The 17,478-nt window shown below is 37.7% G+C and overlaps 1 protein-coding gene across 1 annotated transcript in view; it reads right to left on the reverse strand.

Annotated features, from left to right (window-relative positions):
* The window catches only part of TMX4 (thioredoxin related transmembrane protein 4), a 41,334-nt gene extending 24,880 nt beyond the window's left edge, over positions 1-16,454 (reverse strand). The window contains exons 1-2 of the mRNA XM_082644729.1: positions 16,104-16,454; positions 8,422-8,537 (exon numbers count right to left, since the gene is read on the reverse strand). Coding sequence (XP_082500855.1) covers positions 8,422-8,537; positions 16,104-16,288 — 301 coding nt within the window. The 5' untranslated portion in view covers positions 16,289-16,454. The remainder of the gene's footprint in view (positions 1-8,421; positions 8,538-16,103) is intronic.
* Positions 16,455-17,478: the final 1,024 nt, after the last annotated feature.

Here is a 17,478-nt window from a genome sequence, read left to right on the forward strand (position 1 = left end):
AGCACCTTCTTTGTTCCAGGCACTGTGATAACTATTCAAGATATAGATAAACAAAAGCACATACAGTCTAGTGGCAGAAGGAAAAACTTAATCAAAATAATCACAACCATGACTACAAACAGAGACTGATAATATTAAGGGGCATGCAACAAAAACCTGAAGGATATAGGAGTAATGAGCATAATGCTCTTTAAATGTTTACAAATAAATAATGTTTATGTGGGCAGCAAAAGTGAGTAAGCCTGGTTCTGGCAAAAAGAAGCAAAGCTGAAGGCTATCTCTGGCCAGCGTGGAAAAATGAGACATTATTTTCACCTTTCTCATAACTTCTGCTTTTCCCATTGAAGAACAATCTGAACAAAATCAAATAGCTATTCAAATAAAGTGGCTCAAATTTTAGATCTCTCCCGTCTCACTTGCAATTTGAAACACTGAAGCTTTACTTTTAATAACACGGGAAATTTGCTTATACCCATTCTATAAGTTAAACCTATATTCTGTATAATAATTTATTAATTAATGATGAGTCTTCCCAATAACTATTACTATTTTTTTCTGATATCAAACCAAGTAGACTCTAAAACATCCTTATGGCACTTAAAAGAAAAGATAGTATTCTGAAGGTAATAAAAATCAATTTACAAAAAGAAACATTTACTACATAAACTTATCATTGTACATCTGGTGGGGGGGGGGGAAAGGTTGTACTGGCAGTTGCAAAAACACATGTGACCTGAGAAGTCCACTGAGGATTTAACAAGCATGTTCACCTCTAACGTTGTTTGGAAATACAGCCCAGCAGGGGAACAAGGGTATTTTTTAATAAATTTCCAACGCTAAATTACTAGGGGAAAAAGCATTGGTAATCCTAAACTATTATATGCTTTAAGCTTAAAATAATTATTGCAAACAGTTTCATCTCATTTCTCTCCTAGCTAGAGATTCTTATGACCATTCAAAAATTTTATCTAAGGAGTTACAGTATTAAGGAATTATGCTTTGTTTATATGGCCTTTTAAAGTAGAATGAACAAACAAATAGCATCTCATCACTACCTCAAGTTTCTATTTAGATTTTATTTTTATCAGAATAAATAGGATTTCTAATAAATGTTAGGTATCACTGAAAGCAGTATTTTTAACATGTTCTTTAAAATCCTTCATGTGATCTCGGTCATCATTGGCCATGGCAATAAATAAAAAATAAATAAATCTTTTTTTTTTTTTTTTTTTTTTTCGGTATGCAGGCCTCTCACTGTTATGGCCTCTCCCACTGTGGAGCACAGGCTCCGGACATGCAGGCTCAGCAGCCATGGCTCACAGGCCTAGCTGCTCCGCGGCATGTGGGATCTTCCCGGACCGGGGCATGAAACCATGTCCCCTGCATCGGCAGGCATAGTCTCAACCACTGCGCCACCAGGGAAGCCCCAAAATAAATAAATCTTAAAAGTAGTTCATAAAACATTAAATTATACAAAATCTTAAAAGTAGTTCATAAAACAAAAAGACAACCCTCAGAATGGGAGAAAATATTTTCAAATGAATCAACGGACAAAGGATTAATCTCCAAAACATACAAGCAGCTCACGCAGCTCAATATTAAAAAAAACAAACAACCCAATCCAAAAATGGGCAAGAGACCTAAATAGGCATTTCTCCAAAGAAGACATACAGATGGCCAAGAGGCACATGAAAAGCTGCTCAATATCACTCTTAGAGAAATGCAAATCAAAACTACAATGAGGTATCACCTCACACCAGTTAGAATGGGCATCATCAGAAAATCTACAAACAACAAATGCTGGAGAGGGTGTGGAGAGAAGGGAACCCTCTTGCACTGTTGGTGGGAATGTAAATTGATACAGCCACTATGGAGAACAGTATGGAGGTTCCTTAAAAAACTAAAAATAGAATTACCATATGACCCAGCAATCCCACTACTGGGCATATACCCTGAGAAAACCATAATTCAAAAAGAAACATGTACCCCAGTGTTCACTGAAGCACTATTGACAATAACCAGGTCATGGAAGCAACCTAAATGCCCATCGACAGACAAATGGACAAAGAAGATGTGGTACATATATACAATGGAATATTACTCAGCCATAAAAAGGAACAAAATTGGGTCATTTGTAGAGACATGGATGGACCCAGAGACTGTCATACAGAGAGAAGTCAGAAAGAGAAAAATATCGTATATTAACACATATATGTGGAATCTAGAAAAATGGTACAGATGAACCATTTGCAAGGCAGAAATAGAGACACAGATGTAGAGAACAAATGTATGGACACCAAAGAGGGAAACTGCGGGGTGGGGGTGGTGGTGGGATGAATTGGGAAATCAGGATTGACATATATACACTAATATGTATAAAATAGATAACTAATAAAATCCTGCTGTATAAAAAAAATAGTTCATAAAACACATTAAATTATACAATATGAATTTCCAGATTCATGAGCCAGCTTACCTGGGGTTAAACTCCACTTCTGCCTCTTATTAGTTTTTAATATGAGACAGTTAATTTAAACTCTCTGGGCTTTAGTCTTCTTATTATAAATGGGCATCACAATTTCTATCTTGCAGTATTGTAGTATTAAGTGATTTTATATTTATATAGCACATAGAAAACAGGGTCTGACATATAAGTACTAAATAAATGCTATTAATTTCTTTATTTAAATCTCTGATTCAAAGTTAGAATAAAATAAGAGGATGTAACAAACACTAGTTTAGTCTTAAGTGCTTTGGAAATTGTGCCTTATTTTGGATAACATAACTTAAAATTTTATAAATAAATGGACCCATGAAAATCAATGTGAAAATAAAAAAGAAACGCAGTGATGGACGGTCTCTGAGATTTCTTCATCTTTCTCATTCAGGCTAGACGGTACAACAGCACACTTGTTACCCAAATGGCTACATTAAAGGGTATAAGAAATTTATAGTTTTTGATATGAATGTCTTCTAATTTTTAATACTGATACTATGAAATGTTAAGGGAGACTTTCATCACCTGAAAAGTTAAACCATGACCACCTTGGAACACAGAAGCACCATGTGAGGTTGTGGCTTTATGATTTAGAAACAAGTATGGATCTTAAAGAATTATAACAGGGCAGCAGCTCATTTCAAGGTTTGCATAATGGTTCACTGACACAAACTTCAGCAAGTATGGAAGAAACTAGCACACCTCAAATACTTAAAAAGACAAAGTTTGACTGCAAGGTCTCCCAAAATTTCTATGGTACCTTTTATACTTTAAGGGTAACTTCCACTTTAAAATGAAGACTACACTGCAGCATAAAATGGCATTAATCCAAAATGCAGAAAAAAAATTAATTTCTTATTAGCAAGCTTATCTTAAACACATATAGCAAAAGAAAAAGAAGAAAGATTAGAGAAATAAAATTTATGGCAGAGAACTAATTTCACATGCAAAAGCACAACAGAAATTATTTAAATTGAATCTTAAGAAAATGGGGACAGCTACTAGCTTTTGTTCTATCACTTATTAGCTGTGTTATTTTAGGCATGTTACTTAACCTCTCTGAGCCTCAGATTTTTTTTTTTTTTTTGCGGTACACAGGCCTCTCACTGTTATGGCCTCTCCCATTGTGGAGCACAGGCTCCGGACGCGCAGGCTCAGCAGCCATGGCTTGCGGGCCCAGCTGCTCCTCGGCATGTGGGATCTTCCCGGACCGGGGCACGAACCCGCGTCCCCTGCATCGGCAGGCGGATTCTCAACTACTGCGCCAACAGGGAAGCCCTGAGCCTCAGTTTTATGAGTAATAATATATAAATAGTTTGTTCTTCCTAGGATTGTAATGAAGCTAAAATGTATGTAAGTGCTTAACACAATTACAGGCTGAAGTAAATGCTTACTAACTGTTAGTTATTTTTTTTTATATTTTATTAGAGTATGGTTGCTTTACAATGTGTGTTAGCCTACACTGCAGAACAAAATGAATCAGCCATACACATACAGATATCCCCTCCCTTTCATACTTCCCTCCCATTTAGGTTACCACCGTGCATTAGGCAGAGTTCCCTGTGCTTGACAGTATGTTCCCAGCAGTTGTCTATTTTATACATAGTATCAATAATGCATATGTGTCAATCCCAGTCTCCCAATTCCTCCCTCCCCACCCCTTTCCCCCTTGGTATCCATACATTTGTTCTCTACGTCTGTGTCTCTATTTCTGCCTTGCAAATAAGATCATCTATACCATTTTTCTAGATTCCACATATATGAGTTACTATACGATACTTGCTTTTCTCTTTCTGACTTACTTCACTCTGTATAACACTCTCTAGGTGCAACCACGTCTCTACAAATGACCCAATTTCATTCATTTTTATGGCTGAGTAATATTCCACAATGTTAGTTATTATCACCAAAGAGAGAAGTAGAAGGAAAACAATTTAAAAAAAAAGTAGAACTAATCTTACCTTTGAAATTGAAATAAAGTTGTCAGTATAATAGAATATAAAAGACTAAGTTTTACAATTATAAAATTAAAATATCAACACTAACTAAAGTACAGTAAACTAATTGTCTTCTATAATAAATTAGTGGCTTTAAAGACAACACTTATTCTTGACCATGGTAAGGGTCTGGTTTACCTCTCATCTAGAGCAACAGCCATGGGTGTTCTCTGAGCAGCTGCTCTTTTCCTGTCCTGGACAACTAAGCTCATCCGCATGGAACAGAAGGTTCAAGTATATACTCATTAAATTTAATTTTCCAAAGTCAACTCAACTGAAACATCATCTGGCCTATGCAGTATTAAATAGGTAATACAATGCAATCTAGTCTAAGGCCTGTGCTCTCCTTGACTTCTACATCTCAGCTGTAAAAATGCAGTGTCTTTAAAATCCTGAAATCTTATTTTCTATTTAAAATACCTAAAAAATCTCTTATTAGATATACCAATGGAAGAGTTACAGGCATAACTAAAGAGTATGTGTTAACACCTCAAAAATTCTTGCTTTCCCTTCTTTTTAAAAAAGAAATGAAATTATCCCTAACTAGCACTCCTGTGCACAGCAGCCCTGATGAAAGATACAGTAATGCAGATCTGTACCCAAATATTAATCTGTATAGAGAAATATCTAGTAAAGAGCTCAGCCATGGGGAAAATAATATCATTTCGACGGTTTCCCACTCATTCAGGAGGTAAGAATTTGTAAAAATGAAGTAAATACTTAAATAGCTTCCAAGAATAGGGACAAGCTACCCCAGAGGTTTGCCACATAAGGCATGTTCTCTTCATTCAGCTTTCAGGACCCCATACTTCTCCATCTCCTTCCTGCTTCACTGGCTTCTCCTTTTCTGCTGCTGGAACATCTTTTCTTCTAAATGTTGGAATGCCTCAGTTCTCAATCCTCAGAACACTTCTCTGCACACACTCCCTAGGTAATCTCAATTCGTCCCTTTGCACACTGATGGTCCTTAAATGCCTATCTCTAGCTCACCTCTATTTGGATTTCTATCAAACATCTCGAACTTAAACCCTGTCCCAAACCTGACCCTCCTTCAGTCTCCTCCATCTTCTTTCCTTTCACCAAGTGCTATAACCAATCTATTGGGAAATCCTTTTGGATATCCCACCCAAATGCTGTATCTCCAATCCAGCCACTTACCACTGCTGTTACTAGTCCAAGCCACCATCTTCTCCACTCTGGGCTATTGCATTAACCTCTGAACTTCTCTTCTTGCTTACACTTCCGACCTCCTACAGACAATTTTTCACATAGCCAAATGAATACTTTTAAAACATGAATCAAATCATGTCATTCCCGTGCTCAAAACCTTCCAGTAGCTTCCTTTCTATCATACTTGGTATAAAACCTAAACTCCTTGCCATGGACAACAATAGCTTAAATGGTCTGGTCCCTAGCTCCTTCTCCAGCCCCATTTGTCTCAAGGACCCCACTGGTTACCATATTGTTTCTCAAATAAGCCAAGTACTCCTACCTGCACATGCTGTTTGCTCTGCCTGGAATGCTCCTCCCCTAAACCTTGTTGAAATTCATTTCCTTAATTTGTCAAGACCTACAGTCAAACAGCCCTTCCCTGGACATTCTATTAAAATAGTGGCTCCCACCATTTTCTACATTTTTACCCTGCTTTCTTTTTCATCATAGCCCTTACTACCACCAGACATTATTTCCCATTTTTCTTTTGTGATTGTTTATCCCCTTCACTAGAATGTAAGCTCAATGAGGAGCCAGGTCTTTTCTTCCTTATTCACCTGCACCATTATTTACCTGCATCATTCATCTGTATCACTGCTATCCAGAACAGGGTCTGGTGCATGGTATCAACTCAAAAATTGGTTGCATAAACATATTATCTCTGAATGCTATTAAAATATCATTTGAAAGCATTAGGTTTGTAATTTAAAGTAAAATTATAAACATAAAATAGTATAATCTAAAGTGAAATATTCTCTAGGCCACTCAGTCATGTGTGTAGAATTTTGGCTCCTAATTTTTACTTATCAGTTACAGGTTTTCAGTTGTTATCATTTAAAAGAATCCTAGAGCCTCTACTTAAAAAAAAAAAACTAAGACACAAAACACAACATTTTGTTTTTTGGACTTTGTTTCTTCACTATTTTCATAGGACATCAGACCAAAGACTTTTTTTCTTCTTCTTTGAAGAGGTTTTATACTTATATAAATACTATGAGTCAATGATAAATTTGCTTTTCAAATTTTGTCATAATCAATTTCTCTTACTTCATTATCGAAAAAGCATTTCATCCATTCACAATGGAAAAACAGTTTATAATCTACATTTTAGGAGGAAAGACCGTATTCAGTTAGACTTTAGATCTGTGAATCCATCACAAAGCTAACTGTTTAATTCGTTTAATTCAAATCATGCTGTGAATTCACGGCAGGTATGCCAAAAGGCTGAAATGGGAATAGGCCAGCTGCATTTCTAAGAAACTCATCATAAAATGTGTCTGGTGTCCACAAATTAACAAGGCTTACACCTGATTTCATTGGACTCAAACTATTAAAAACAAAAACAGGTTTATCACAGATATGTCATTGCAATGCTTTGACCTCGAAGCAGGAAAACTAATTATAATAGCCCAAATCATGAACTAATAACTATAACTGTCCATCTCTAAATAGCAGATAGGCAGAAGTGGTTTTGTTTTAAATGCTTAAAAAGGTTGAGGCTTGAGGACTCATGGCTTGTAGCAGAAATCTCTCTCCATGGGTTTGTCAACACATAGATCTTAATGGACACCATTCATTTTGTTGTCCCAGTAACTGGTAATTCATTATTTTGTGTTTATTGAACTCACAGTTATTACAGAGAAGGAATAGCTACATTTCCACACCTACTATCTTTTTCCCCCTTGTGAAAGGATGCAATAGGTAGAAATTAAATGTAGATAGGAAAACAATTACTTATAAAGTTTTAAAATAGTCAAATTTGAGATTTAAATCATAAAAATGCAACTTTTCTCAATTTATATATAATACACAAAGTTATTTTTAAACTATAAATACAAATTTATTGTGTGTATCTTTTCAGAATTAAAGTCTCCTTTATCTCCCTCTTTTGAAAAATTATATCATTAACAACTAGTAAATGTAGATGGTGACAGAAGTAGAAATTTACCATTCTGGAGCTCTTAATAAAATATTTGATTCAGGTAAGATCATCACAGATCTTAAAGGCCTAAAGTATCACCCCACAGATTACTTTCCAGCTACAAAGTGGGGTCTTTTCTTTACAACTGAGATGTTTAGTGTCATCACCTTAACCAAATGCTCAAATTCAACATCACTAATAGTGACAGTACATGTCTTATGATGGGATACAATATAAAGTCACAGCATCACCTTTCCATAAATGCCTAATCCAAATTATGCCTTTACACTGAAGTTCAAGTTTACAGAAAATATAAGAACAAGTTAAATGTCACCATAAGGAAACATCTAGGTAAATCCTTGGCCTGTTCTCTTCAGAATATCAATGGCATAGAAAAAATGGAGGACTATTCTAGATTGACAGAGACTAAAAACACATAACAACCAAATGTAATTGGTGAACCATGATTGGATTCTGGTTTTCAAAACTATAAAAATTCATGTGGGAAATAATTAGGGAGATTTTAATATGCTGAAGTATTGAAGAGTGAAGTCTCATGATGTCTGCAACTTATTTTCAAATGACTTAGCAAAAAAATAATAAAAATATAAATATATACACGTATGCATGTGTAAATACAAACACAGATGCAGATATGCTAAAATATTATCTTGATTTTAGGTGATCAGTTCATGGGTAATCAATATTCTGGTCTTCCAACTTTTCTGCATGCTTGAAAAAATTAAAATTAAAAGCAACTAACTTTTGTATTTAATGTTCAACATATACAGTACCTGGTTCTTGAATGACATCTACCTTCCCCACACTGATTTGAAGTATTTCACCATTCTTTGCAAAAGTCTCCCATTCTGAATCAGTCTGCTGACAGGATGGACACCAAGGGGCATAACTATAAAAGAATAATAGCTAATCAATATACATACATGAAAAATATCTGTAAAACAAAATAGAGAAATAGAGTATTTAAATTGACAAAATAAATTCTTAACTAAAGGGAGACACAAAAGCAAGTTTTCCCAAAGTCATTAGACAAAGAAAAACAGAAGCACACTTCCCTCCTAGAATTTAATATAAATATTATGAATATCAATTCCCTGGGAAAAATTAGCCAAAGTTTAAGATTTTTCACAAATTACTCTAATACTTATTTTATTTCAATGTTATTGCTACAATCAACCCAAATTTTATCACTTTCCAGATATCTGAGGGTGATATTTGAGGGTGAACACTGTTTTGAAAGTGCTTAGTAAAGGAGAACGATTTTCACAAGGGTGCCCCTAAACTAGCCAAACCAGTTTCAAATCCATCAAAGCTACAAGTCTGATGAGCAAAGACCACAAGATCTGCTAGTGGGTCCCCAAGAATGTGAGTCATTTCCAAACATGTGTGGCAGTTCTGAACCATTTTGAGAAAGAAAGCAGAAGCTATAGGCTAAGCCAACTCTACCTGACACTCAAGAATTAGAAGAACCTGTGTCTTCAATCAGAACTCTGCTTTTTACATTAATTTTTTTCATTCAATAAACATGAACTGAGCACCAACCAAGAAGCCAAGGCTACAACTGTGAACAAGACAGATGTGCCTCCTCTCCTTAGGGAGTATACAGCCCAAAGAGGTAATTACAAACCAGGTGGCAAATGTGAGTATAGAAGAGATGCTATAGAGACACTCAGATGCTGGGTGATCTCAGAAGGGCCCAAAGAGAAAGAAGCAACTGTGCTAAGATCTAAAGGAGGAGTAACAGTCAGAGAGGGATCAAGGAATGTTCTAATCTAAGCAGAGAGAACAATGTGGGTGAAGGTGAAGAGTACTGAGCATTTAAATAAAGTTGTATAAAGAGTTGGCACTCTATTTGAAGCTCCATGGTTAGCCCTAAAGAGATGAGAATTCTGATCAGATTCACATTTTGTTAAATGCACCCAGCAGTTCTGTGGATAATGAATCAGGGAAGAATACGATGGAAGCAAAGAGAAGAGGTGGAAGGCTGGCCCTCTCTAGCTCTATCTTTAAAAAAGACTAGTATAGGGCTTCCCTGGTGGCGCAGTGGTTGAGAGTCCACCTGCCGATGCAGGGGACGTGGGTTCGTGCCCCGGTCTGGGAAGATCCCACATGCCACGGAGGGGCTGGGCCCGTGAGCCATGGCCGCTGAGCCTGTGCGTCCAGAGCCTGTGCTCCGCAACGGGAGAGGCCACAACAGTGAGAGGCCCGCATGCTGCAAAAAAAAAAAAAAAGAAAAAAAAAAGAAAAAAAAGACTAGTATAGCCAATTCCAAGATCATTCTAAAAGGTCATTAATCTTCCCATTATAGCTCACTGTCCAATCCCTGAGGTCCAGGAGACATGGACCAGAGAACATGGTCCAAGAACAATCTGCTGACATGACATCTTTGAATGTGGATTTTTCTATAAACACTGTATCCCTACACTTCCAAGGCAAAGTACATCCTGGTATACAGTAAGTGCTCAATAAATGTTTGCAGAATACATAAATGAACAAACTTTAAAGAAAATTATATTTTTCATCTGACAAAATAGTTGTTTTCTACATATTTTCTAAATATCCAAATGGCAGATGAGACTGGGGCAAGCAATTGGTAAACTCTAGGGAAAAAAGGAATATTTTATTATTAAGTACATTTCAATAGGCATTTCAATATATTGGATAAGAGTTCTGCCGGAGGCATCAGAGAGACCAATTACAAATTAACCATGTGTCTTCGAGCAAGTTAATAATCCCTCCATGCCTCAGCTTTCTTAACTGTAAAATGGGATAATAACAGCAGCTACCTTAGAAGGTTATTGAAAGATTAGACGACACATGTAAAGCAGGCACATATTAAGAAAATCATTAATGTAAATGACATTTGTAATATATGCCTGGTTTCAGAGACATTTTTATGATGCGTTAGCTCATCTGAACCTTATGGCCTCACTGTTGTAAGGCAACAAGGCAGATTCAGAGAGACTTGCTGACGGTCACCTCGGACCACACAGAGCAGGAACACAGATGGAGGTATTTGTGTGATAAAAATGTCCAAGGAAAATAAGATCCAACAGAGAAAGACAGAGAGACAGACAGTAGGAATAAGAAAGACATTACCAAAAAAACTTTGAGGTACAGTTTAATGAACTTCAGATCCTCTTTGCTTTGTTTCCCTCAAACTGTTTCTGCATACAACACATTTACTATATCAGTAATGATTAAATCATGCAAATTTCATCATTTTAAAAAATCCTAGTCCCTAATCTCTAGACAGACTATTATATAAATTGGGAGTTTGGTGAAATTGACCCTCAAAATATACAAATGCCACTGAGGTAACTTTAGATACTCCATTTTCTTTGTAGCTGTTACCCACTGGTCTGTGGAACTGTTAATGCCATTAGTTCCAAGATTTAATCAGAGTTTATTGTGTTGGAATGTACCAAGGTCATCCATTAACCTAGTGTGTTCTTTTGGTGATGGAGGTAAACCAGCCCTGAGTCTCAGAAGTGGGAACTGGTCCATATTTGTTGCAACTTTTTAAACTATTAGTATTCTTTTGTATCTAAAAGATAGTCATTTAGAATCTACTATGACACCTGCTAGACAAATTTCACTAGAATGAATACTCCATGAAGGCAGTGACTGGTGCATTGCTTGTACCTCGAACAGAGCCTGGCACATTCTAGGTCACAGTAAATATTTATTACATCAATGAACAAAGGGGAGGTGATAGTGATTATCCTTAGTACCTAAGAAAATATATACAGCTGTTTCCTTCAGTGATATACTAGCTCTTTATTAAAGAACAATTAAAGTATATTATTCATTCATTCACTGAGTCAAAAAGTACTTATTGAACACCTAGAATTTGACAGTTATTAAGGTTCTATAGCTAAACAGGAGGAGGAAAAACTTTGTTCCTCTACTTAAAAGATTATCATCTAGAGGAGGAGTAAGACAAAAAGCAAGTACAAAAACATATAAATTAATTTATAATTATAAGCTGTGATAAGGTCATGCTAGATACAAACAAGAAAGAATTTTCCTGGGTGGTTGGGGTACAGAGAAGGCAGGGCACCTGTATGAATGGTAAGAGTGTCACGAATGAGCTCAAAGCGATGTTCTTTGTTTGCAGAAATTACAGAGATGCTAAGTCATGGGTGGACCTCTGAATCCCATAGGGAAAAGGCCTCCCCTTATATGGGTCAGGGTGCAGGCCAGCTGAAAGCGTCAGCAAGCATGAGTCAGCCAGGCTCTGTGCCTTCCTCTAGTCTCCCCCACTATACAACTACTCTCCTCAGCTTGCACTGGGGATTGCAAAGCTCAGGCCAGCATTCTAGTTCTGGTCTTGCTCACCACTTACTAAGGATATGGCTTACAGCTTTAACCTTCCAAGTTTTCGTCTCCTTTAGTGAATGAGAATGAGAATAATAATTCTGCACCAGATTTCTGGGATGCTCAAATTCTGAAAGAGGGCATTCTGAATTGCTTACACTGATGTAAGCAATGTAACTATTTACTGTGATGATGATGACGATGGAGAAGATGTGGATGATTACCCTTTGTGGAAACAATGTGAAATCAAATACTTCTATGTTAGCCTATAAGCTCCTCTTTTGCATGCTTTTAAATACCCATAACAGTACCTAAGGCAGTGGTTTCCAGTCAGAGGCATTTGGAAGTGTGTATAGGGGATGGAGGTGTTTAAATATTTTTGATGTCACATGACTACTAGAATGTTATGGGCAGGGGCCAGGGATGCCAAAGGTTCTGCAATGTGTGAGCCATCCCCACACATCAAAGAACTGTCCAACTCAAAATGCTAATAGTACCCTGGTGAGAACCACTGAGGAATGCTCAAGAGAGAGGAAGCATTCAACAAACATCTGCTAAATAAACAAATGCTACCTATGCTACTTATTTCCTTCACAGCTCAGCAGACATACCAGTCCCTTGAAATCAAGAAATGTAATTTATTCACCTTCATCTTCCCAAGTCCCCAACCCTGAACCTGACAAATAACAAGCATTTAATGACTATCTCTTATACATTCAATCAACAAATCACCACTATCGATGAAACTGCAAGAAATTATATAACTATTTGATACGGGCAAGTTAAGGCAATGATGTTCTCTCCAAGTATAAGAAGGATACTAGAAAAACAATGCTAAAACCAAGAGATCCTAGGGAAATAAATGAGGCTTTTCTCCATCACCAGATGACTAGTTTCAATTTTGAAACATGATCATCCCAAGAACAAAGTCAGAAAAAGTATTGCTTTATAAAGGTTTCTATGCCTTAGAGATAAATATTTTAGATATTTTAACCCAAAGACATATTTTTCTTCTAGATATCAGTTTAAGGTACATGGGTCAAAATTAAGCTTTGTAGATATCTACTTATGTCTTTGGGGTAAAAAAGCCACCAGAACAGCATTATATTGTATATTTTTGTGTTTCAAAAGAACAAAAGTAGTAGTCTCAAGCACTGATATGATGGGAACCAAGCAAGTGTTTAAAACAGCAAAAGGTTACAAAGCAACTGAAGGAAGAACAGTATGAAACAATGGAAAGAGAGAAAAGAAAACATCAGAAGGCCTTTTAAAGATTAGATAATCTTCCCTAACCCAAGAAAGAACAAACTTTTCAACAGAGGTTAAGAGGAAGAAAGCACAGCAAACCAATTACAGAGACATGGCAGAAACAGGGGTAAGAAGTATAAAAGAATGTATGAAAGCAAATAAGAAGAGAAAAACTGAGTGTACAAAAAATCCACAGAATTAAAGAAAATGTTAATAGTAATGGGAGAATTTTCCAGGTTTTAAAAGGTTTCAGAATAAAAATGGTGAATTACTGCAAATATAGTTTTAGCTGATATTTCTCCTTAACAGAGAAGTGTTTTTTAAAAAATTGAAAATTCAATTGCAAGAATACAAAAAATTGTTTGAAAGACAAAGAAAACATAACCAATTAAATTTTACATTAAGGACTTTTCATGTCTCAGAGCAGACAAACACTGCTATGTCCTTCAAAATAAATTATTGATACCAATCTAACCAGGAATTGTATTATAGGAACTTTGGTCAAAGTGGGATCAAAAAGAAGAAGTCCCCAGAGGAGAGGTAGCATATAAACAAATGAACAAGTAAAGAACTGTCATTCAAAGTAATGTTAAAATTTTAATATTATCAGAAAGCCTCCTAACTTGCTTCTTTTGAGAAGTTAAATATATCATCACCTGTGGATCCCTAACAATCTCCATTTATTATGACCAGTTCATCTGAACAAAGTACTAACATGGGAGCAAGTTTTAAGACATTTTTGTTTTCCTCTTATAGACACCAGAAAAAAAATCTGATAACTTATTGGATGTTTGAAAGAATTCTTAGAAATTTATAGTAGGCTTATAGTGGTACTGAAGATCTAAATTTTATTTTTTTAAATTGTTGGATTTTGTCAAAGGGAGGAGGAATATCACAAATAAAGAGCCACAATTTTCTTCAGGACGAGCACTTAGCTTCTGGAATTTGGAGGTAATGGTTCTTTCCTTTCTAGCCGCACTTCATATCAACCTATTCTGAAGTGTACTCGATGAAAAGAGAACTTCTAAGAAGATCTCAAGTGTCTACACAGCTTACTTTTGGTTACAGGTATCATCTTGAACCAGAGCCCAAACATAACTCCATACAATGGATACATAGCAAGCTTACAACAATTGATTACTACACCTCAGCTTGTACATTTATGAAGTAAAATTTGAACCATCAACATAGCCGTAAGAGTTGTTGGCTGTTGCTTGTTTATAATCTTAACTTGGCTTACACTTACCTGAGCTTTAGTGTTCTTAGTTTTTACTTAAAAAAAAGAAAAAAAGAAGAACATAGCTACTCCAAAAGGAACTATAAAGGAGTTGAGACCATTAAACATAGCAAGTCTTTTCTGCTTTGACCTTCATCACGCACATACACAAACTCAGTTTTAATCAGAAAACTGACATCTAGAAAACCTCCATTGTACAAGCACCTACTAAAAAAACAACTTTCTTTAGTACTAGCTGATAAAACAATCTCTCTAAAACTCTTGTAATTATTACAAACATGACAGTCCTGTCATGCTTACTTTAAAATTTTCTCTCTTAAATAGAAAATGACCTCATCTCTATTCAAAGTAGTTAATTGGTTAATTTTAATCAGTGCTTCATGTCTACAGATCTCTTTAATAATTTCATTGATTTATTATGATACCAAAGGCATTTTACTTTGAGGTCTAAAATATCCCCTGCTTTGTGACCAAAAGGTAAATACTTGTTTGAAACAGTACTGTGCATTATGTTCTTTGAACAATGTAATCTACTAAGTGACTTACAACTTTTGGGCCTGAGGTTTTCAGTCTATAGAATAATCTGTTTGCAATCTAAATTCAAAGAATCAAAATTTAGTCTTAAGAAAAATGAAGGAAAATTTCAATTCTGTGAGAGTCTGTGTCCTCAACGTAAAATTAGTTAACAGTTAGCAAGCAAGTATGTGTATCATCTGAAAACCACAGGCTAAGGAGATGTGGTCTTGATGATTATTTCTTCAGCCATTCTCCATTTTCCTTACAAGCCCCCCACGATGGTCTCTCTAGCCTACTGAGACATCTGTCCACTGCCTATTTCAAGCCGTCTTTCAACTGGTTACTTCCTTCCTAAATTTTAAACTATAATGAATAAATCTTCCCTGCTCCTAACTCAAAACTGCATTTTCCCACCTCTCCTCAAGCCAAGGCACTATCCAATATGTACCTTTTATTGTTCAAAAGGGGCAATTTATTAATATCCTTTTCTTTATGACACTAGCACATTTAAGTTATGATACCTACCCAGAAATCTCTACCTCTAAAAATTTTAACAAATATCAACATTTATTTGAAATCTTGTTTTCAAACTTCAAAGGCACCCACCTTTCCGTTTATCTTTCACAAGGACATCTCCGGGTCTTCAAAGTGAAGACTGAGATACTTTGTACAGACTGGTCTGCCCCTCACCATGCTGCAATTATTCATTCAACAAGTACCTTGCCTAGTCAGTGTTACGTTATTTGTTCGGTACAGAAGCGTCACTGAATGACAGCCCTTTCCCCTCTACATACACTTTTATCAAAAGCTCGAGATTTTCTTGCAGATTTCTCTGTTCCCCTTCCTCCCCTTGGTAAACCGCTCATCCACCCCATCCCTAAAACACTTCCTCCCAAAATAGGGAACTAGCCAGGCAGGGGAGGATGCGCTACACCCGCAGCCCTCACCGCGGAGGGCCGGGCGCGCATGCGCAGCGTCGGGGGCCTGGCCCGGCTCTGCAGGTCGCTAACTGGGCGGGTCCCGGCCCGAGGTCTAGCCCAGTAGGCACTGCGGTAGCAGGAGAGGGCGGTGCGGCTCCGGGAGGGCGGCAGTCGCGAGGGTCGTGTGGCGAGCGGGGCGGGCGGGCACACTCACAATTTCAGCATCCACTCGCCCTCCAACACCAGCGTCCAGTTGGAGGCGGTCATGGGCCGCACCAGGCTCCGCTCCTGCGGCAGCGCGGCCTGCTCCGGGCCGGCCTCCGCCTCCGCAGCTGCCGCCGCCGCGACCCAGACGACCAGGAGCGCCGTGAGCAGCGGGCCGCGGCGCCCGCCCTCCATGTCGGGACGCGGAGCGAGACTCCTCTGCAGGGGCTGGGGCAGAGGGTACGGCCACCCTGCGGACCGGGCCTTCCCAAGTAGTGCGAAGAAAGACCGGGCCGCCCCGCCTCCGCCCTGCCGCGCCGACCAGCCCAGCTCGAGAATGGGGTGGCAGTCGCCGCCTCTTATCGGCCCGGGCCACGGAGGCCACGCCCCCTCCCGCGTCGACTCGCTGTTGCCCGGGGCGTCGGTTGCCTTGGCAACGGCCACCCTCCCCCTTCTGACTGCTGCGTTGAAAATAAACAGATGAGCCGTTGTTGCTTAACTTAGAACCTGCCCGGCGTGTGCCTGGGCTCCAGTAAGGGCAAGGTTGGTGCGTGTGGCTTTTGCTAAAGAGAAACGTCTCCAGTAATAAAAAAATGCATCACCTATTCAATGGTAGCAAAAATAACAGCAATGGACTACAAGTAAACTGTTGAATGGAAAAACAAAAGGACATGTTGGGCATCTCTTACTGAATGGGAGAGGAAATTTTAAGTACTCTTTGCCTGTGTATAATGAAGTAGCACTGCCTAATTGGAGATAATGAAACTAGACCATGCAATTGTATTTTTTACAAAAATAATGTTAATTTCACAAAAAAACGTTTAAAACATGGGTACTAACAGATAAAATGAGTCAATAAGAATAGTGCCAGTTGCGATTAAATGGACTTCTCGCTTCTCTTGGCTACACTTTTGTTAGATCTAAAATGAGAATAGCCTTAAATGATTTCCAAATCTCTTTCCAGATACCCATTCGATGCAACCGTACCTTGAGATCACTACACCCTTAGTATGTAAGACTGAATTAAAATCAGAGGTCGGGTGTGCTTTTTCAAAGTGTTGCTTTACAAGAATTCATTAGATGTGCAAAGCATAAAACTGGGTAGTGTGGTCAATATATCATGAAAAAGTGTGATTTCTGTCCTGGGCAGAAATGAAATCAACAGACAGCTATGCAACTAAGAGTATTGCAGAGCACATGAGATCAATCTCCAATCAGTACTTACAGGTGAGAAAGATGAATTTTGCCTGCAGAGATGATCATACCTGAATTAGGTGTTAATTAGTTATTGCTCAATTCTGTGTGGAGCCAGCCCTTATCTGTAAGACCCAAATTTACAAACCACTGTAAACTTGGAAAGTGGCCCTGCAATAAATGTTACCAAA

This window comes from Mesoplodon mirus (genome assembly GCF_964341445.2).
Source record: "Mesoplodon mirus genome assembly, chromosome: 15".
NCBI lineage: Eukaryota > Metazoa > Chordata > Mammalia > Artiodactyla > Ziphiidae > Mesoplodon > Mesoplodon mirus.